Consider the following 21,831-nt stretch of genomic DNA (forward strand, 5'->3'; position numbering starts at 1 on the left):
AACTGTCCACAAGCTCATAAAGTTTATCTACCTCTGATTTACTATAAATGTAAATATTTAAATATTTTCTAAACTAAATATGCAATTAATACAACACATAATTGCAACTAAAACCAAGCTAATCTCAAATCCCAACTATCAGATCAGAGAAATGAAAAACACCATTACTGAAAATATTCACTATCAATAACTTATATGGCAAACTAGCCCAAATCTCATTTATCAGCTAATGTGAAAAGTTTCATATAAATAACAGTGTTTTTCTGGTATATTACTTAGACATTCCTTCCCATTGTTAATTAACACACAGTCTTCAGTTAAAGGATCAAATTGGCCATTTTGTTAATTCTGCAGAAGCAACATGCAGAACCCAGAACTGTTCTGTGATGACAATCACATAAAGATCCAGTCCCTGAGTGAGGAAAACATCCTGCAGTTAATATTCATATTCAAGCCAAAACTGAGTTTTGCAACCTGTAAGAGAAATAAGGCATATGATCTCCTGGCAGCCCTCAGGTATTTCTGAAGCAGCAGACCTCTCTGGACCTCATATCTCAATAGAGCTGCCTCAATGGGATCAGTTGTAAAAATCCAGACAGGAAGGAATTCTGAGATGAGGACCATTTATGCTGACCCTTCACTCTTCTTATTTGTTGCTCTCCTTCTTCCAGACTTCCTTGGATTGAACTCCAGTTTACTGGCCCTCATTTAGTTCATTCCTGATTCTAGATGCAGATGTAGCACATCTACTTCCATGGAGGCTCTCCCTCTCTCTCCCTCAGCAGTAGCCACCAACAACTATTCCAACCAGTTGAACTGAGGGCGATACTAGGGGGAAGTGGTCCCATTTCACCTGCTTGGGCAGAGATTGCCTTATTTTACTGATGGCATAGAAGCTGCTCTTGGACCAATTTTTTTGTTTGACGAGTGCAGTAAAAAATATTAGACAGATAATTTACTACCTAAGCTATGTAAGGAAAAAATGGAGCTGGGTATAATCATTGGGAAATGATACTTAGAAATTGATTGCCATTGGCAGTTCTCACAGAGCAGGGAAGGGTTCAAGCACAACTGTCAACTATGCCAGAATCCCCCAGGAATCTATCAGGATCCATCAAGGTCTAGGGGTGGGCCATCTGAATAGGTCCACTCCTCTGCAAGGGAATGACCACTATAAGTCCAGACCTCACCAGGCTATGATGAGGCTACCCAAATGAAATGCTTCACTCTCAGATCACCCTGTTCTTGGCCAGATGAGACTGCCAGGTCCAGAGTGACTTGCTGAAGAGGGAGATAGAATATGCGTTGACTACTACAGCACATATCTAGCCTACATTTGTGTGCTCAGACAACCCAGGTGTCCACCGCTGAGAAAAGTAAACTCTTCTTAGCTCATCTGCCCAGGTTGGCTCCTTCCTCCTAAATCAGATCATGATTGATAGATACATTAAGCAACAGTTCCAGAATGCACCGCAACTGTTACTGCTAACATATCTCCTCCCAACCTCACCAAATCCCAAAGGCAATTCTGCAGCTGCTTTTAAAACCTCCAGTTTTTCTTTAATAAAAATGTTTACAGTATATTATAGGCAGATACCTATGCATATGTCACCTGCCTGCTGAACCAGTGTTTGTCTTGATGGTATGTACATGTGCATGGGAAAACTGGCTAAAGCTGGGTTTGTACTAGTGAAGAACCTGAGGTGGGCCCTGCTAAAATATTGTAACGGTCACTCCTGCTCTTAGATTCACATCTATCCTTTAGCCTACATAGGGTTCCAATAATATTAAGATAGAAATGTGTGTTTCATCCTGCAGCCTTGCAATGACTCTAATTTACTTGCTTAGCATATGACGATTTGAGAACTAGAGGTAAATCTGTCACTCAGCAGGGGTGGTGGTGGTGAATACCAGTCCTTGTGTGGTAGCTGTAATTTAGACTTTATTGAGTGGGATGACACACTTGTCCTGAAGCTGTATTTATCTCCAGCCCACACAGTCCGGGCATATTCACTTCTGGAAGAGAGTGTTGGAAGTGTGTAAAATATGAGAAGTGAAGGGGGTCTTATGTTTTCCAAAGCTGTCTGTAACATTTGATCCTTTGCTGCTGTCTTCAGTACAAATGTCAACAGAAAATGGTTGCAGCAAGGACAGAACTAGGATACTTTTGTAGGAGTGAAATGCCCCTCACTTCATGGCAAATCCACAACCTGCACTTAATTTGCAGGTAGACCTCAGTGCAAGGGTTTTCAGTGCAAGGATTTTACCCACCAAAACTTAATAAATTTGTGCAGCTTACCTAAAGGCTAATAATGCAGTGTAAAACTCTAGAGTATCTATTTTGGAATACACCATTTAGTTTGGTTCAAAGAACTAAAAAAAAAAGAAAGATGAAATTCATTCTGGTGCCAAGATTGCAGCAAACTGGGTTCAGGATGCTAAAATGGAGGGAAAACCCTTCCCATTTTTTCCTGTTCTCTGGAGCATCACTAGAAATGGGATGATGAGTGGAGCAAGACACAGCTGCCAACCATTCACGAGATTTGGTTTTGGTTTTGTGTTTGTTTTTCTTTTAGTCCAAGCAGGAATACTACATTCTGTCAGGGGACCATCACTGGGGCCTGGAAAAGAAAAACTCTGACCTGCCAGTTTTTGGCAACCTCAACCCATAATGACCAAGTTGTGATCATTGCAGTGGCTAGTGCTTTTTAAATCGAAAGATAGACAATCTGATGCTCTGAGCTCACTCCTCTCCGTGTGCCCTTTCTGCTGTGTTGGTTCGGAATTATCTCCAAGTAAACTATCAGAAAGTGAGCCAGTGCTATTTTCTTGCACAAAGTAAACTCTCTGGAACAATTCTTGAAGGTGCTTCTAGTTTATAGTGCACCAACACAGGAAGGGTACAGGGAATCCCTCAAAAGAAAGAGGTCTTTCCAAGTCTGAGAGTTTGGCATTATGTTAGTTTGACATCAGTCTGCTTGTCTGGCCAGCAGAGATCAGAAGAGTGGGTACTGTTGGAGGTCATGCAGGACAGAGCAGCTGACCAATAGTCAAAAACTCTTTCCTCTACCTGGAAGCAACCTGAGTGGGAGAGTGTGCGGGAGCACCAGAGAAATAAATTAGTTAGCTAAAGGTGTGTTGGAATCTGATCTGTGGAGACCATTTGGAGCAGTTTGACAAGTGTTTGGTTGGATTAGTTTTTAGTGGCATTAAATCCCTTTGGCAGGCAGGGTAACTGGAGAGCCTCTTGCTGTTGCTAATAGCTGCATATCTGAGGGTGGCCCTATGTGGCGAGGGCAGCTGCACTTAGGATTAATGTTTTGGCTTCTGGGAAATTGGGCCTGTGGTTCTATAGCTCAGGAGTCTTTTACACTTAGCTCTATTTACAGTAACAAGCCCTCCCTGTGGAGCACCACATTTTCTCATGAGTGAGAAAAATGCCATTTGAATAATGTATCTGAACTAAAATTCAACACCTCCTGCTTCCCAGTGTGGATGCACTGAACTGTAGGAAAGGGTGGAATGAGGTGGGGGTTGGGAGGGAAGAGAAGGGAAGGTATTGCTAGGAAGTGGTAAATGTCACTAGGTTTGTGCATGCTCTGTGTAACTGTGTCTTGATAAAATGACAAGTATCTCAGCATTATGAACTGTATGCCAACATGGCAATGGCTCCTTCCATTTCACCTGATCAGTCCCTATATGGATACCTCCACATGTGGTGGCCAATCATTCCATTTGGTCACTGGTTACACTGAATAGTAGCCTGGTTCTACCTCATCTTTACATGTCATTTATTAACCAGTTGTGAAGCACATTGATGTTTTAAATTTTTGACAGGTGCTGCTTCTTAAATTAAGACTGGGAAGACCAAGGTGTGACTTTGTTTTAATGCTGCCCAGAAAAGAGCACCACTAAATATTACAGTATCCTCAAATGCACCTGCACAGGTCTGCTGGATCAGGCCAAAGGGCCATCAGGTCCACAAATGCTGATAACCACCAAACAGATGTCTCCAGGGCATAATAAAGAGAGTCATCCCCACCACCCAGAAGATGCTGGTTTCTTGCATTGAAACTTGGAGGTTCTATTTTTAGTTATTTTGAGAAAAACAATTGATAGGATTATTCTTAATTGTGTGAGGAGCAAAGAGATAGTCTGGGTATAGAATCCCTGTCTATGGAGAACTGGAAATATTGCTGAGTTTATATGATTTCAGCAGGAATTGCCTACATGTTTTTGCATTTGTCTTTGCATTAGTCAGCCCCAGAGGCTAGCAAGGGTAGGCCTTTTCCAGACTCCAAGACCAATGCAGGGACCTCTGCCCTACCAGTGCTCTCTGATGGTCAGTTTCCACAAATATCCAACAAGATCAGAAGCAACCTTGGAGAAATCTCATAAGCATATCTTGGCTATTCCAGATTAGGTGAGGCCACTAAGGGTGCTGTGCCCAAGGGCTCCCCTGATCCTGCAGCCTGCATTGCTTGGTCTCATTAAAGGCATAGAACTTACTGCAGAAAGGAAAGTATTTTCAGGATGATGTGATGTGAAGTGAAGAACTTTTCAGTACAAAGCATTTATTATGAGCTCGTGATTCTTTATCTAAAATTGTCTAGAAGTGGATCCTCCAATCTTGCTTCTATTTTTAAAATGTTCCTAGGATATTTTTGAAGTGGGGAAAATGGGTGTTACCCAGCTGTACCTCTCTTTTTCATCTAACTCAGTTGAGGCAGTGGCTGTTCTGAATCAGTGCCTGGGCCTGGTAATAGACTGGGTGAGGGCCAATAAACTGGGTGAGGGCTCAATTCAGACAACGTGGAGGTGCTGTTAGTGGGAGAGTCATCTGCCCTGTTGTAATTATTCAACCTGTCTTGGATGGGGTTGCACTCCCCCTAGAGACAGGGTTTATAGTTTGGGAGTGCTCTTAGATTCTGAACGATCTCTAGTCATGAGCTGCTTAAGAGCCTTGCTGGTCTACTTTGAGCATATAAATGTTAATAATAAATAAGTGGACTCTATGGCTAGGAACACCTTTCGCATCAGTTTAGACTACATCCCTATCTCGACAGGCAGAACCTAGCAACAGTGATTCACGTTTCGGTAACCTTGTACTATTGTAATGTGCTCCGCATGGGGCTGCCTTCAAAATCATTCCAGAGACTTCAGTTGGTTCAAAATAAAGCAGTGAGGCTGCTAACTGGGACTGGCTGACACAAATACATCACGCCAGTCCTCTGTCAATTAGCCTGCTTACTGATTGAACTCCAGACCTGATTCAAAGAGCTAACATTAACATGTAAAGCTCTAAATAGGTTGGGGCCAAGTTATCTGAAATAATTTCTCCTTTCGTATGTGACTACCTGAGCTCGGAGATCCTTCTCAGAGAGCCCCCTCTAAAGGAAGCAAGGATGGTGGCTAGTAGAGGAAGGAAGGGCCTTCTCAGATGTGGCACCCCACCTGTGGAATCAGTTCCTAAAGAGGTGGGCCTGCTGCCCACTCTGAATTTTGGCACCAGCTGAAAATCTTTTTATTTTCCCAATATTTTAATAGATCTTTTTATTCTCATTTTATTACATTTTTACTGTACCTTTGACTGAGCTGCAATGGCTATAATCTGTATTATTGTATTTTGATGATGCTTTCATACTGATTGTTTCCTATTTATTATTGTATTTTGATTCTGTGAACTGCCCAGGGATCCTTTGAGGGGATGGGCAGTGAAAAAATATAATAAATAACTGATCTGGAAAATGAATGAACTGGTTTGTATTGTACTATTCAGGTCTAGCACATGACACTTAAGAGTTGGGCAGTGGAAAAGCCGGAAGGGAGTGTTTTTTGTATAGTGCTTGGATCTCAGTACTGCAATGAAACAAAGTAGATACTGCAGTTAACAGCCTTGTGTAAAAAAGCTTAACATCACAATATATAAAAAATTTACACCAAGAGAGAGAAACATGGAACAAATTGATCTCTCTCCTGCCAACCAGTAATAAAGCCTTTTGGGACATATTCTGGGAAGGGTTCATGGATCAGTAGAAAAGTGCTTCCTTTTCATGTGAAAGGTCCCAGGTTCACTCCGCAGCATCTCCAGATAGGGCAGGAAAATCTCCTGCTGGAAATGGTGAAGAGCTGCTGCCGGTCAGTGTTGACAATACCAGGCTGGATTGGCTAGTGGCCTCACTTTGCAGGAGACAGCTTCCTGTGTTCCCTAAATGATTGAGGACTCATTCAGTGTTCTATAAATATAGTCTTCGTAAACCACCAAGAATTACTCTCCATAACTTTCCCCTTAAAAGTGTATAATGCTGTCTCTTAGGGATCAGCTTCCTCCCTTTATCCACTTGTGCCTTGCCTATAAACTAGACCCATTTCAGATTTATTTCTGCCATTCTGAATTCTCAGTAGCATTTGTCACAGCTTTGCACCTGCTCCTCCCCTTTTCCATTAAAAAAATAAGTGTTTTATGACATTATTAAGATTAAAATAGAAAGAAGACCTTGGGTTATGGACTGTATTACGAGAGCTATAAAACTGACCTTAGAGAATTATAAATATGGTGCTTTGTCCTCTCTTCCTGGCAGCTTGCTTACTGTTTTCAGATTTACTAACAGCCAGTATGGTTAGCATGTTGTAATTTCTACAGTCAGTCTGTTATTCCTTGTTGGGGGGGGGGGTTAGTTTTTAAAGGCTGAGTGTAATCCGAGAACATGAAAGAAGCAAATTCTCTCTGTGTCAGAGAAAAGCAGCCTTTCCAGTAGTTAGGTTTGTTGCACTGAGCATTGGCACAGATTATTTATGGTGGTTCTTTGTTTCAGAATGAAAGAGGTGTCTGGACAGATGTATGAATTTGCATCTATTCCTCAGTCAACCCATTGCGTGGAATGTGTGGGAACAGGTAGTGATCATTTGACAGTGAAGGAAAACATTATGCTCAGTGGCACTTCTGATTATTACTTCACATATTCTGGGTCTTTAGTCCTGGTTCTGAGTCCCCCTTACAGGCCATGCACAGTCATAAAATAATCCAAGTGAGAACAGGAACAAAACACTTGTGCAGTATGGAACAGGATATTCCATTCCATTTCCCTCCCACTTGTTTTTCCCCTTTGTTCAGTTAGCGTAAGTGCAGCAACTGCGAAGGTGTAGTTCACATTGGACTGTTTCCTTCTGCACCACTTTAGCCTTTCCCCCCTAAGGTTTTGTGGGTTTGTTGTCCTTCTGCAGACTTTGGGGTTGTCCCAAGCCTGCTGCCTCTTGTGAATGGATGGTGTCAATTTGGTTATATAAAGATCTCACCTCTGAACTTGGGATGAAGAAGAAATAATTTTTACTAGATGTGCAAATGATGTCTTCATTTTAATTGTGTTTCATTGCATTTTTCCTTGTTATTTCCCTTAAACCTAGAAATACTGAACTGCAACTTGACATGCACATTGTGGACACTATTCTTCACTTAAAATTTGTAAACTAGCTTGATTTCCCTCTCTGTTTTTAAGAGAGTGGCATAAAATAGATATTCATTGTAGCCACTCACAAATTTTTCCTTTTGTCAAAAAGATTCTGAGTGTGAGGCTGCCCCACTCAGCAGATTTTTTTAAAAAAAACAGTCAACATGCAAGAGCCAAAGGCTGTTAATTTGCTACATTTACTTTTATGGCACAATTGAAACCTGAGTGTTAATAAGGAGTCTTTGCTTTCCTTCTTTGCCACAGTGTGTTGCAGCAGTATAATGGGATAGTACAAAAGCACAAGAGGAAATCACGCTCTCTTTTGCTATCAGGAAAAGTATCTCATTTCCACTCAACTAAAGAAAACAAAGTCACAGAAGGCGCTGTCTACAAGCAGAAGTGAAACCACAGGTCATACTGTCATCTAAAGAACTCATAAACAACTGTGATTAGGAAAGGCTGAACACATAGCAACTACTTGTGTAGAAAAGCTCAAACCACACTTTGAACAGCAACCTACAATTCAAACTTATTTTTTAAAGTATCTTCAAGCATGTGATTTAATGCCTGTTGGGTCAGGGAAATAGGAGACAAATGCCCTAAGACATGCAGAGAACTGGATGGTTGGATGAAAATGAGTACTTACACTGACCTTGGAGAATGCCAGTAAAACTGCAGAACGAATGCTGAGGGGCTTGGTATCATATTGCATGTCGCTGTGCTGTGGGGAAAGCAGTACTAGTTGGACGTTAGGGTGAAGGGTGTTAATGTACGTCGCTTTTTGGGCATGACCCTGGATGTAGTTTCTGACCTTTTATTTCAAAGAGATTGAGACATCTGTCAAGGATCTCTTGCCATACACCCTCCATATTCACTGCCCCTGTGTGTTTGCCTCTTTGCCCCCCCCCCCCCGCATTGCTGCTTGTTCCAACAGCTGCTCCTGGAAGAGCTTCCCTTTTTAAAAAAGCTCAGGCCACTCAAGGTCTTCTCAGGACATAGATGTCTGTCTGCTTGAGTTGGGAGTGGAGCCCAAAACCTGTTTGTAGCATCTTGGCTACCCTTGGCTCTAGAATGCAGTGAAGTGCTTACGAGTGTGCATCTAAATGAGTATATGCAATGGAGTTTGCTCTAACCACTGAGTAACCCCTACATGGCTGGAGTAGGTATTCTGGGTCAGAGTGCAGCTTCCAAGTAGGAAACAGCCTCCATACTTGTCTTAAAAATTGACCAATTTTGCTTGCTATGGCCCCATGTAGTTAAAGTACTTTGGAGGGTTTTTGCAGTATGTCTATGGCTGTGCAGGGAAGGGTCGGTGCGCTTTACTGTGGCTCTGTGCTCTGTGCGTTACAAATTTCAGAACTGGAGACTGGCACTGGAAATAAGTTTCAGGCCCAAGTCCTGGCTTATGATAATTATATACTACGTTAATTGTATATATCTGTTCCCTGGGGTCACATGTTCTTACCTAAAGAAGTTTCTTTTGAGGAGTCTTCTGCTGGAGATGGCAGTTGCTTTAGGTAAGAAAAAAATATTGGTGAATGGTACGTGATTTAACATCATGTAGAGCAGAAGTGGATACAGTTGAGGTTCATGGGATCTCCCCCCCCCATCCCCAGCTTCAAGATCTACTAAGTAAAGCCTGGTGCAAAAGAGTAACAATTAGAATCGAGCCCAGTAATTGTTGCCCTTGTAAGACTACTGAGAGTTGGAAATCCTTCCTGAATTACTATAAATATTCCAGAGATATACCAGTAGATCCTTTTCTGCCCTCTACCCACCTCCGATATATGGTTTGATCCTGGGTCCTGGGGTGGTTCTACCAGAATCAGTCTAGCTTTATGATGGATGGTTCTTCTGCAGCTGCATTCAAATAGTGAACAATTAAATAAATCAATAAACGAGTTGTCCAATATGAGGGAATCTTATTGGAGAACAACTTCAGTCTTCCATTAGTGTTCTGTGAAATGTATACCAAGCTGTGCAGGTAACTCCATCATAGGTAATGCCACCTTAATTATCATACCTGGGCTCTCTTTATTTTAGTCATCTGTTTGGGGAGAAAGATAGATTGTTGAATTTCAGTGCCTTGTCTTTTAGGAGGGACAAATGGGCACCAGAGAGATTAAGTGAATGAGATGACTGCATCCACAATATGCACTGTTTATTTAAAACTTTGTAACTGGAGCTGCCTTGATAGGCCAAGCTAATTTGAGAGGCTGTGTGTCCTTTTTTTAGAGACCAGTGGCCTTTGAAAGTATTTTGTCCAGATAACTTTCCCATTTTGATTTCTGCCAATATTGAAAATAACTTGGTCACCTGTGGGAAAACAGTTAATGAAGTACATGTACAGGAAACTCAGTAGCACACCATAGCATAAATGGGTCAGAAGTCATATGAGACCTTGATGAGGACTTGGCACTGGGAGTGTGTTTACTTACAGACTTAACCATTGCAAGATAGTTTTAACTGGTTCTGAATCTAGTTCCATATTATTTTTTTGCACAAATTCACTCAGGTTACAGTTCCTTACAGAAATATTTCACGTTATTGTTTGCTTTGTACTCTTGCACCTTCCCATTCCAAAAATTTAGGAAACATCATAATGCTTTCGTTCTCAGGTGACTCATTTAGTCGCTGCTTGTGGCTTACTGTGGATGTTCTGTTGTGAGGCAGTAGATAAATGGTCCTACTTTTGGGTGGCCAGGTATGATTCTCAGGTGGAGTTGTTTAGGGCTTATGAAAGATCCATTCCTGATCTCAGTCACTTTTCTACACTCTCCTGAGAGTGAGGCAAGGAGTGACTGGGGAAGCCATGCTTGTTCATTCTAGTGGCTGTCCACGAAAAAGTGGAAAGATTCATATTAACATCAAGAAGAGTCTGCAGATGAGGACAGCTGAACTCACCCATGCTTTATCACCCTGGTACTTGAAGTGAACTGATCTGGAATTACAGAGCCTGACCCTTCAGCTTGCCTTATGCTTGCATCACTATTGATGTAAAAGCAGAACGGTCAGCCTTGCATTATACATGAAAAGGGCAGGCAAATGAATAACAACAAACAACAAAATGATGAACTATGATAGGCTTCTTTTGGTGCATGTAGCACCAAACTGTTGTGGAAACTGTTTCAGTTTCTGAAATTCTCTACAGAATCTGTCAGTGTGGGGTTACTTTCTACTGAAATTCTACTGAGTGGAACAACAGCCTATCTAGGACAGTATTTTGCTCCCACAGTGCCAACGGGATGCTTCTAAGAAATGCAGAGTAGGACATGGGTACATTTGCAGCCTTCCATTTATTTGCCCCAGCAACAGGCATCAGGAGACTTACAGTATTGGAGGTACTTTTTAACCATCATTAGTAGAAGCCATTAACAGTGTATACTCAATGGATTTGTATGATCCCCTTATAAAGCCATCCACATCACTACCTTTTGTGGTACCAAATTTCATAATTTGACTATGCACTGCTGTTGTATGAAGAAGTATTTCTTTTTATCTGTCTTGAATTTCTCACCATTCCTTTGCATAGGATAACTCTGGGTTCTCATATAAGAGTAGGAGACAACTTTATGCAGACCATCCATAATTTTATACACATTTCTCATGTCCCACTCCCCCACTACTCATTTTCTAAGTTTAAAGTTTCCTGATGGAGAAATTGCTCCAGCCCCTTAAACATGTCACTTCTCTTTTCTGTACCTTTTCCATCTGGAGGTTTTGCTTTTTAAGGTGCAGTGATCAAAACTGCATACAGCATTCCTGCTCTGGCTACATAATAAATTCATATAAACGTCGTATGATATTGGCAGTGTTATTTCTGTTTTTCCCCCTGCTGATCCCCAACAATGAGTTTGCCCCTTCTGCAGGAATTGCACACTAGCTCAACATTTTAAGTGGCCACAACCTCAAGTGCCCTTTCTTGTCCAGGCACAACCAGTTCAGACTCCGTCACCATATATGTGAAATTAGTGGGGTTAATTGCTTCATTGTATATCACTTTACATTTGTTTACACCAAGCCTTATTTGCCAATCTCATGCCCATTCCCCCAGTTTGAAAAAATCTACTTGGAGCACTTCACAATCCCTTTTTCTTTTAACCATCCTTAATAATTGCATGCTGTTGGTAAACTTGCCCATAATTCTAGACTATTTTTGAACCATGTAAAAAAGTATTAATCTCATTTCTCCTCTGTTCACCCATAGGCAAACAACTGCTCAGTGCCATACATGGGCTTGATGCCATATAATGTATGGAGTAGCCCTTAATTTGGAAAAGATTCAGAGGAAAGACCTGTGCCTGACTTCTGTACATAATCCAGATGTGCATACTCTGGCATAAGAAAATTTTTATATACTTGCAACCTCATCTTTCTACCAAGAAAATGGCATTGGAATTTTTATTTTATTTTTATTTTATTTTTTTCAATTTATATCCTGCCTTTTTCCTACAAAGGGCTCAAGGCAGCTTACATCATTCTATTCCTCCATCTTATCCCCACAACAACTCTGTGAGGTAGGTTGGGCTGAGAGTCTGTGACTGGCCCAGAGTCACCCAGTTGGCTCCATGGCTGAGCCAGGAGTAGAACCTAGATCGTCTGAGTCCCAGTCCCATGCTCTTAACCACCACACCACACTGGCTCTCACACTGGCTCTGATTGGAATGGCTTACAATCTTAATAAAATATTACTTAGCATTTAGTATACCATCATTCAAGTGTTGAAAGCACTTCATATAATTACACTCCCAGCTCTATGCTTTCAACAATGATTCTATGCAGCAGTTCTTACAACAGTCCTGTTAGGCAGGTCACTATTGTCTTCTTATTGCAAATGGCGGAGGCAGAAGTGAGATTAGAAATGACATTCAACTCATATTTATGCTCATTATAACACACCAACTCTCAATTTGAAAATTCCTGTGTTCACATGAGCATTCAGAAATCATTCTTGACGTTTTGTTTTGTCTTGCCATTCTGGAGGTCCTGGCTAGGGCTAAAAGACAGTTTATAAATATCATTATAAAAAAGAAAACTTCAGTTACTTAGAGATGGCCTTTCAGTTGTTGTTGTTTTTTTTTTTATCATATACCATGAAATAAAAGAGGTGCTTGATCTTCACAAAGGTGGTTGGTTCCCTTTCAGTTCACTAAAACCAGATTTGCATCCTGAACATATCAATAAATCTAAAGCCATAGTATGCTTCAGACTTGCTAATATCAGAATAACCAGTTGTCTTCATAGAGGTCCTTTAGAGAAGACAGAAAACAGTTCATTGCAAAGTTATATCACTAATGTCGCCAGTGCTCTCTCTGCAAATGAAAAAAATCTCTTTAAAGGTTGCTTTACGTTTCATAATTCAGCAAAGAGGCACTGGTGAAATGAAAGGGTTGAAATTCTTGCATTGCAATCCAGTGATAGTTTGGGTGCAGTATGGGCTAAAGGGAAGGCAATTTACTCCATCTACAGGCTGTTTATATGTACTGTTTGAGGTGCTTGTTCCAGATCAAGGGAATCTAGGCTTTATATATGAATGTTGCACAATAACATTACTATAAAACATAAGTTTTATATCATTAGGCAGATTCTAGTACTTGTTCTTCTTTCTTTCCCATAGGGATGAAGCGACCCCTGAGCCCATCCCTTTGCCCGGGGAGCAGTGTCACACAGAGCAGCAGCCCTGGATGTCCACCAGAGCAGCACTCAAAGAGGGAGAAGAAGCATGCATTCACACTCTGCGAGGTGTGCAATATCCAGCTTAATTCAGCTGTGCAGGCCCAGATTCACTACAATGGGAAGACCCACCAGAAACGCCTCCGGCAGCTCAACAAAGGAAAGGTCATGCCATGTCAAGGTAAGGCCCAGAATGCATGTAAAGCCTCCAGGAATTGTGGAGAGCAGGAAATGTGGTATGTCCTTAAACACAGAAGTATTTCAAAGGGTAGGCGGTCATGCAACTACAGCTCCTGTAGCTTCTTACCATTAGCCATGCTGGCTAAGGTTTATGGAAGTTGCAGTTCAAAAGATGATGTACCCTTGACCATTTTCTCCAGTCTAAGAACAACCAATATTATATTGTTATTTCTGTATGGCAGAACTCTTCACCTTTAGCTATCCAGTTGTTTCCTGCTTTTGTTCATGGTTTTCATCCATGGTCCCCTGTATACTTGGATTTTCTCTCAGAACATCTCTGTGGCGCTACATCTCTTGGCTTTTTAGTGATGTCTTCGGCTGAACCCTTTAGTTCTGGCATACATAAATATGATTTTTGTGAGGTTTTTTTCCAATGGGATATAGACTGCTGGATGATGACATATCAAACTGACTCAAATCGGAAAGAGACTGATCCACCTCTCCTGCTTGAAACTAAACCTAATGGAATTAGATGCATATTATTTCCCTGTTTACCTTCACCGCTATCTCTCTTCCACCTGTTCTTCCTCTATATAACATATTAGACTGAGCTTCATGTGGCAAGAATCTATTTTTCTGTGGTTGCCCTGTAAGGCAGCAGTGTTGAGCCTCTCTCAGACCAAGGGCTGAATTCATTTATATAGAAACTCTCAGGGCAGAGGCATGGGGGGGCAAAAGGGAGGATGACAAAAAAGCCACCGAATTTTAACTTAAAGCTCTTACTGCAAGTAAGCAAGCTTTAGGAGGCACATTTCAACCTTTTAGAATAGGGAGTAGCTCACACAAATGCCAGGAAAGCATTCTGGCCATCTAGTATACCCTGGGGGGCTGGATTGAGTCCTCTGATGGGCTGCATTTGATCCCTGAACCCGAGCTTCAGCAGCCCTGTTGTAAAGATTGTATATTTGATGGCAGTATATAAGATATTATTAATAATCTTCAATCAGCAAAAGGTGATTTCAGTCTTCTTTTTTTCAGTATGAAGAGAGTTACAAGTGTCCATCTAAAGGATATTAGGTTTAAACCCTGACTACTCAGTATATAAATTACTTGGCAAGCTTTTACCAGTAGCATTCTCTTTAGTAGATGGGTTAATGAAGGCAAACATCTTTGGTTTCATTAGTATTTGTTAATTATCTTTACATATTACTTAATATAATAAAACCTCTATGTGGTTTACAGACAAAAGTATTACAATCACTATTAAAATACATTGTTGGTAAATCTTTGCAATTGTTACAACAAAGATAAATACATAATAAGAAGAAATAATAAAATAGAGCAGCTCCATGATAATCAATTACAAGCCAAGAAAAGCTTATTCTTTTTAAGGCAACCTTGGTTTGGCTGGGTTACTGGGAAACAAGATAAATACAGTAATAATGAACTTTCTTCTGATAATTAAATGGTCAGTTATCTCACATTCCACACTAACTTTCATAGCTTAGAAGGGCACTTATATTGAGACTTTTGTAACAGGTCCATTTTATTTAAATAGGCCAGATCAAAATTGGCTAAAGGATGACTAGTCAGCTTTAACTGGTTTAACCATTTGTTGATTGTCCTAAAGTACATAATAAGTATATAATTTAGGAGTAAACTAGATTTTTTAAACAAGCTGACACTGAGGCATGCTGCAAATGTAAAACCATGGTTAGATGACTGAGAGCACTGTGTGGGTTTGTATACTTCTTCCCTTTCCCTCTTTCATGTGCCTCTTTCCTTTCCCTCTTCCTCCCTTTTCTTTTTAGTGCTAAACATAGTTACTGTTGCATATCATCTAAGTTTTTTTTTAAACATAGTTTCACTCAAACTGCAGTTTGCAAAGCCAATTCTAACCATCATTTCAAACTATGTTTTTGAGCATACCTTCCTTAGATCTAACCCTGGTTAGAAATTAGGCTAATTCCAAATAATGTATTATCGAAACTGTATGGAAATAACATGGGAAGAGGGTATGGGGCTGCAAGTGCCACTCTCAGCTCCAGTGTCGAAGTGTGTTGGCCTCCACCCCTTAACTTGGTATATTATTGTTGTTGTTGTTGTTTTTATTATAACATTTCTATGCCGCCCCTTGCCGAAGCCTCGGGGTGGCTTACAACACAATAAGATACATTGAAATACAATAGAACATAATAAATTACCACTAAATACAAAAATACAAAAAATACACTATATACAAAATACACTATATACACTATATACAACACTATATACAAAATACACTATATACAAAAATACAAAAAAATACACTATATCAAACATGAAGGTCTGAAGAGAGACTCTGTACTGGTATTGTGGCAAAGGGGCATCAAATCCTCCTTGATCTATCAACTCTGTCAGTGGCAGATATACCAAGATTATTCTTTAAAGTCAAACTTTAAGAAGAAAGACTACCCTAGTTGCAGCACTGGTAGTTTCAGAAAAAGGAGATAAACATTTGTAGAATAGCCGGTTCATTACAGGGAAGTTCCTTCTATTTCAATTCATGGCATGGACCAATGGCATTCGAGTGAATAAGACATCTACAGTCAAAATGTAAGAGGAAGAACAGTGCCCATGGTTGCTAAGTCCACCTGTGATATTTCTTCCTGATGCTTTTTTTCTTTGAGAATAGGTTCTTCGGCAAAACACCAACACTTTCAGCTGTCTCTGTTAGATCTTCTTTGGAGTTTGCTCTTAAAAAGGCAATGTAGAAAAAGCAGTGTGCCTCTTCTCTGGCTCCAGGAAAGAGAATGAAGGAGCTGGAGCTGGTATCTCCCACATAAGTAGCTGTTCTTCCCCACCTGTCTTGCCTCTCCTTTCTGTCTTTCTGTCCATTTCCCTGTCCCTTCTCCACCTTCTGCCACTCCACACATCTATCTTCTCTTTCATTTTCTTCTGTGCCTGCCTGGTTTTCCTCCCGCCCCTCTCTTTGCTTTCACAGTGCTCCAGGGGCACTCAGTTATAGCCATCAGCATGAGCCATTAGCATGTCAGTCAGTGTTGTCATCCATTCACACATTGCCACTTGTAGTCACTCCAGCACAGTCAGTCCCAGTGTGCCCTGGCTACACAATGAGGAGTCTGACTGGAGCCTAATCAGAGGCAGCCATCCTTTCAAGAGATTCTAAGCATACAGACATCACTCATATGTGGAAGCCATGGTCACAGGGGATGATGGGCAGTTGAAGTACAACATATCTAGAAAGCACCATGCTGGGGATGTGGATGTACATTATCACTCATATATCATCATTTCCGCTGAATGTCATTTCAGCTGAATGATTCTCAGCTGAATGTCTGAACTGCCTCCCCTAGAAAGCATTTTGTAAAAGTGATATAAAAATTTTTATCTTTGTTGTTTGATTTTTGATATTTTCCCAAAAATGCAACTCATTAGTTGATGTTGAGCCATCAAATGATGACATGTAAAGTTGCCCTCATAAATGTGTCTATTTCTTCCCTACCCTGAGCATTGTTCCTTTTTTAGGTGTTTAATAAGGTGCACACCCTAAAACATCTAGTATATATATCTAAAGGCATTTCTGATTTCCGCTGTGTATATAATAGAGGTTTTTAGGCTGCAGCATAACCACATGAATCCTTTGCATTAGAATCTGTTGCTTTGGTGAAATCACAGCTGGCATTTACCACCATTCTCCAGGATCTATGCAGAGTCTAGAGGGGGCAGCAGAGCCATACATATTATAGCCAGGCTCGTTCACCAACATCTCTCCTTTTTAAGCCTTTCCATGTTTTTGTTATTATATATGATCTCCTGATCATGGGAGCTATACTTTAGAGTATATGAAGCTATAGAAACAATTGGAGAACCTGTGAATTCTGCATGGGTCTCTTCTTGTTTATTTGCTTTTCTTTTCCATCCAGGGATCTAGAGGGAAAGGAATCTGTTCTGTATAGGGAACTTCCTTCTCATGCATTATACTTCTGAAATGGGGGAGGGGGGGCTTCATACTTTATGCAGCAGCAAACTTCAGTTCTTTAAATTCAGCTATAGCTGTATATTTGGAGGAAGAAGAGCTACCATTTTTTTCAAATGGAAGAATGCTGCCTGTTTCTTGGCTTCTGTTTCTTGGTTGTTTCTACACTACTTGTTTGGTCTGGAATTGTCATCTTTCACACCCTATTAGAAGATAGCTCAGTGACAGCAGCAGCAACCTGTAGAAATTCAGTGATACCCTTCTGTCTTTTTAGGCCTGATCTGTAGTCATGACAAACAAACAAACATCACTGCAGTCCCATCCTGTCTGGTCTACATTAGATTGTGTGTAGGACCCTCGCCCTTCCTAGCTCATAAAACTGGCCAAATGATAAAGGGTAGTACTGAATGCACCTTTACAACATCTTGCCTAAAAGAGAGGGTTGTTGTGGTTAGTTGCAAAGTCATGTCCGACCCATCACGACCCCATGGACAACATTCCTCCAGGCCTTCCTATCATCCACCATCCCCCAGAATCCACTTAAGCTCATATCAACTGCTTCAACTGCTTCGGTGACTCCGTCTAGCCACCTCATTCTCTGTCGTCCACTTCTCCTCTTGCCATCAATTGTTCCCAGCATTAGGCTCTTCTCCAGGGAGTCCTTCCTTCTCATTAGGTGGCCAAAGTATTTGAGTTTCATCTTCATTATCTGGCCTTCTAAAGAGCTGTCAGGGTTGATCTCCTATAAGACTGACTGGTTTGATTGTCTTGCAGTCCAAGGGACTCACAGGAGTCTTCTCCAGCACCACAATTCAAAGGCCTCACTTCTTCGGCCCTCAGCCTTCCTTATGGTCCACCGTTCACAGCCATACATTGCAACTGGGAAAACCGTAGCCTTGACAATACACACTTTTGTTGGCAGGGTGATGTCTCTGCTTTTTCGTATGCTGTCTAGATTTGACATAGCTTTCCTCCCAAGGAGCAAGCGTCTTTTAATTTCTTGGCTGCAGTCCCCGTCTGCGGTGATCTTGGAGCCCAGGAAAATAAAATGTGTCACTACCTCCATTTCTTCCCCATCTATTTGCCAGGACGTGAGAGGACTGGATGCCATGATTTTAGTTTTCTTAATGTTGAGTTTCAAGCCAACGTTTAGCATTCCAATCCCCCATGATAATAAGGACATCATTTTTAGGTGTTAATTCTAGAAGGTGTTGTAGACCTTCATAGAACTGGTCAACTTCAGCCTCTTCAGCACCAGTGGTTGGGGCATAGACTTGGACTATTGTGATGCTGAATGGTTTGCCTTGGATTTGAACTGAGACCATTCTGTCATTTTGGAGATTGTATCCCAGTAATGCTTTTCCTACTCTTTTATTGACTATGAAGGCTACTCCATTTCTTCTGAGGGATTCTTGCCCGCAGTAGTATAACTGATGGTCATCTGAATTAAATTCACCCATTCCTGTCCATTTTAGTTCACTGATTCCTAAGATGTCGATGTTCAGTCTTGTCATCTCTTGTTTGACCACATCCAGCTTGCCTTGATTCATGGATCTTACATTCCAGGTTCCTATGGAGTATAGATCTTTACAGCATCAGACTCTCCTTTCACCACCAGATACATCAGCAACTGAGTGTCCTTTCGGCTTTGACCCAGTCGCTTCATTCTTTCTGGCGCTACTAATACTAGCCCTCTGCTCTTCCCCAGTAGCATATTGGACACCTTCCGACCTGAGGGGCTCATCTTCCGGTGTCATATCTTTTTGCCTTTTGGTACTGTCCATGGGGTTTTCATGGCAAAGATACTGGAGTGGGTTGCCATTTCCTTCTCCAGTGTATCACGTTTTGTCAGAGCTCTCTGCTATGACCTGTCCATCTTGGGTGGCCCTGCACAGCATAGCTCATAGCTTCATTGAGCTACACAAGCCACTTTGCCATGACAAGGCAGTGATCCCTGAACTGGGAAAGAGAGGATAGGTGAGACCTTTCCTTAGAACTAACCTTGAACCTTACCATATTAGGCAATTTTTGGCCAATATTCCATTTTTGGCTAGAGCATGTGGTGCCTTCTCATCTCCAGGTATTTGGGGATGAGGTAGATTACCTAGATCCATTTCAGTCTGGCTTTAGACCTGGCTATGGGATAGAGATTGCTTTGGTCACCTTGGTGGACAATTCATATCCAGAACTAGATGGGGGAGTGAGTGTCTGTTGTTCTGTTAGAACTTCTAGTGACTTTCAGTACCATCCACTATGGTATTCTGTGTCAGATAGGACTTTGACACACTATTCTGTGATGGTTCTGGGGGACAGTTTTGGCAGGTGATGCTTGGGGACTCTTGTTCAGCACTGGCCATTGGCTTACGTTGTCCCTCAGGATTCCATTTTGTACCCCATGCTAATTAATATATACAAGAAATCACTGGGAGAAGTTGCCTGAAGTCTTGGGGTTCAGTGTCACCAGTATGTGGATGACACCTAACCATTTTTTTTCCCTTTCCATGAACTCCAAACAAACTGAAGCTTAATCTAGACAAGACAGATATGCTTCTGGGTACCCTAAAAGCAGATCAGGGGAATTTCAGCTTGTTCACAGTGCTGCAGTGAGACTCTTGACCTGGGACCTTCTTGACTTCTTTACCATGACTAAGAAACATGGTAAACAACCTCACTTGCCACCGGTCTGTTTCAAGGATACAATTTGAAGTGCCAGTTGTAACCTATACAACCATAAATGAATTGGAGCCAGGCTATTTGAAAGCCCACATTGTCCCATACAAACCTGCCCTGCTTTTAAGAGCATTGAGGAAGCCCTTCTATTGTTCTCGAAACCTTCAGAAGCATGTTTTGTGGAGCCTCGTAAGTGGCTGCTCCCACTCTCTGGAACTTTCTACTGAGAAAAGCTAAGCTGGCTCCCTCTTTGTCATTTTTCTAGGAGTAGGGATGTTTCAACTGGTTGGGTGCTGTGTATTTCCTTTATTGTTGTACTCTGCATTATGTTTTAATTGATTTGTTTTAAAGTTATATTTAATTAAAATTTTGTAGGTTATTAATGTTAGCTATCTTGAGCATCATTTTGAGCAGAAAGTCACATATAAATTTAATGGAGAAATAATAAACAAGCATTGAGATTTTCAGGGTTATTGTGGTTAAATTAGATGTTTCTTCCACTAGAAGGGAGATTTTACTTTGGCTCTAATTACAGTAACCCTTGTTTAGTATTGGCCAGCACTACTGATGACTTGTCTATTTTTTAAAATTGTCAATAGACTTTTTAGTTGCTTTATAGCCCAAATAGAGCCCTCAAGGTAATTTACCATTAAAAGTAAAAGCAATGTAAATTTAAAAAAAAAAATTGTTTGGTCAATATTTATTTGGTCTCTGCAAGGAAGGGACTTCTTAGTTATTTCCTTTCACTATTTTCCCATTTCTTTTATTTTGTTGCAAATGCTGCCAATTTGCTATTAAAGAAGAGGAGGAGGAGGAGGAGAAAATCAGTGATTAGCCTCCCTTCTCCTGGTGAGCAGGAACTGACTAATTATGGAGCGGTTAAGAAATAAGCTAGTGGCCATGGTGAACAGGAAATAATAGAAACTGAGGTTACTTGAGAAAGTTTCTGATTACAGTTGCTGAAGATTTTTGCTGAATGGGATCTACATCTCATATTACAGTGGGTTTAATGAGTACTGGCACTGCCGGGTAATGCCATCATCATCCATTGTATTTCTAATGTTCTAGCTGTTGCTTATATAGTGGAAACAGCAGTATCCAAGGACAAGGGAGTGCTATCAGAAAGGCTGAAGGAAAATTCCAAGGTTCAGAGAAGTATAAAAAAAATGGAAAGAAGCCTTGAGAGGGAACTCCAAAACAGTCCAATCTAGACTGAGCATGTTCAGTGGCCACCAAATGCTGACTGATTGCTGAGGTGTGGGATCGGGGGGGGGGGGGAGTGTTGGGGCTTGGAATGGAATGTCTGGAATTCTAATCAAGGAGCACTACGTACAGCAACATTTGTAGCTCTATATTTTGTGGAACTACTGTTTTAATTCCAATTCCAAAGGACTGTAGAAAAGCAATACTTTTGCACCCCAAAAGGTCCCTAGTATGGAAGCAACTTTGATGATGCCAAAAAGTCACAAAAAGAAAACTGCAACAAAGCTTTGTATACAAACACAGTCTTGTATATGAAATTGAAGGTTTTTTCCAGTGATGAACCACGGGTTTTAATTTCAATGGTGACAGGATATGTGTGTGACAAGAGTGCCAAATCCTGTAATTTTAGAGGGAGTGGGGCAAAATTAACTGCTGCTTCCAGGAACTCATTTTGAAGGCCACTGCCCAGGGACAAAAGCCCACCAAATAACCTACCCTACATTTTGTCTGCAGTTGGAGCTGTGGAATTGGGGGAAGGGGGTTTTCTGTTTTGCCTCTTCTAGGGTTTATCATTCTCTTGTTCGTAAATGGCCCTTCTCTGGCTTGCTGACTGGCTAAGATGCAGAGTGGCAAAATTCCATCTGCTTCTTAGGACTCCTCCATCTCTTTCTGTTG

At 41.1% G+C, this 21,831-nt stretch overlaps 1 protein-coding gene across 1 annotated transcript in view; it reads left to right on the forward strand.

Moving 5' to 3' along the window:
• The first annotated feature begins 361 nt into the window (after positions 1 to 361).
• Positions 362 to 21,831, forward strand: part of ZNF385C (zinc finger protein 385C) — a 105,975-nt gene continuing 84,505 nt past the window's right edge. Inside the window, exons 1-2 of the mRNA XM_044446996.1 lie at positions 362 to 476; positions 13,066 to 13,302. Of these exons, the coding sequence (XP_044302931.1) occupies positions 362 to 476; positions 13,066 to 13,302 (352 nt within the window). The remainder of the gene's footprint in view (positions 477 to 13,065; positions 13,303 to 21,831) is intronic.

The sequence above is a fragment of the Varanus komodoensis genome, unplaced genomic scaffold (assembly GCF_004798865.1).
Source record: "Varanus komodoensis strain SLA01 unplaced genomic scaffold, ASM479886v1 scaffold50, whole genome shotgun sequence".
Lineage (NCBI taxonomy): Eukaryota > Metazoa > Chordata > Lepidosauria > Squamata > Varanidae > Varanus > Varanus komodoensis.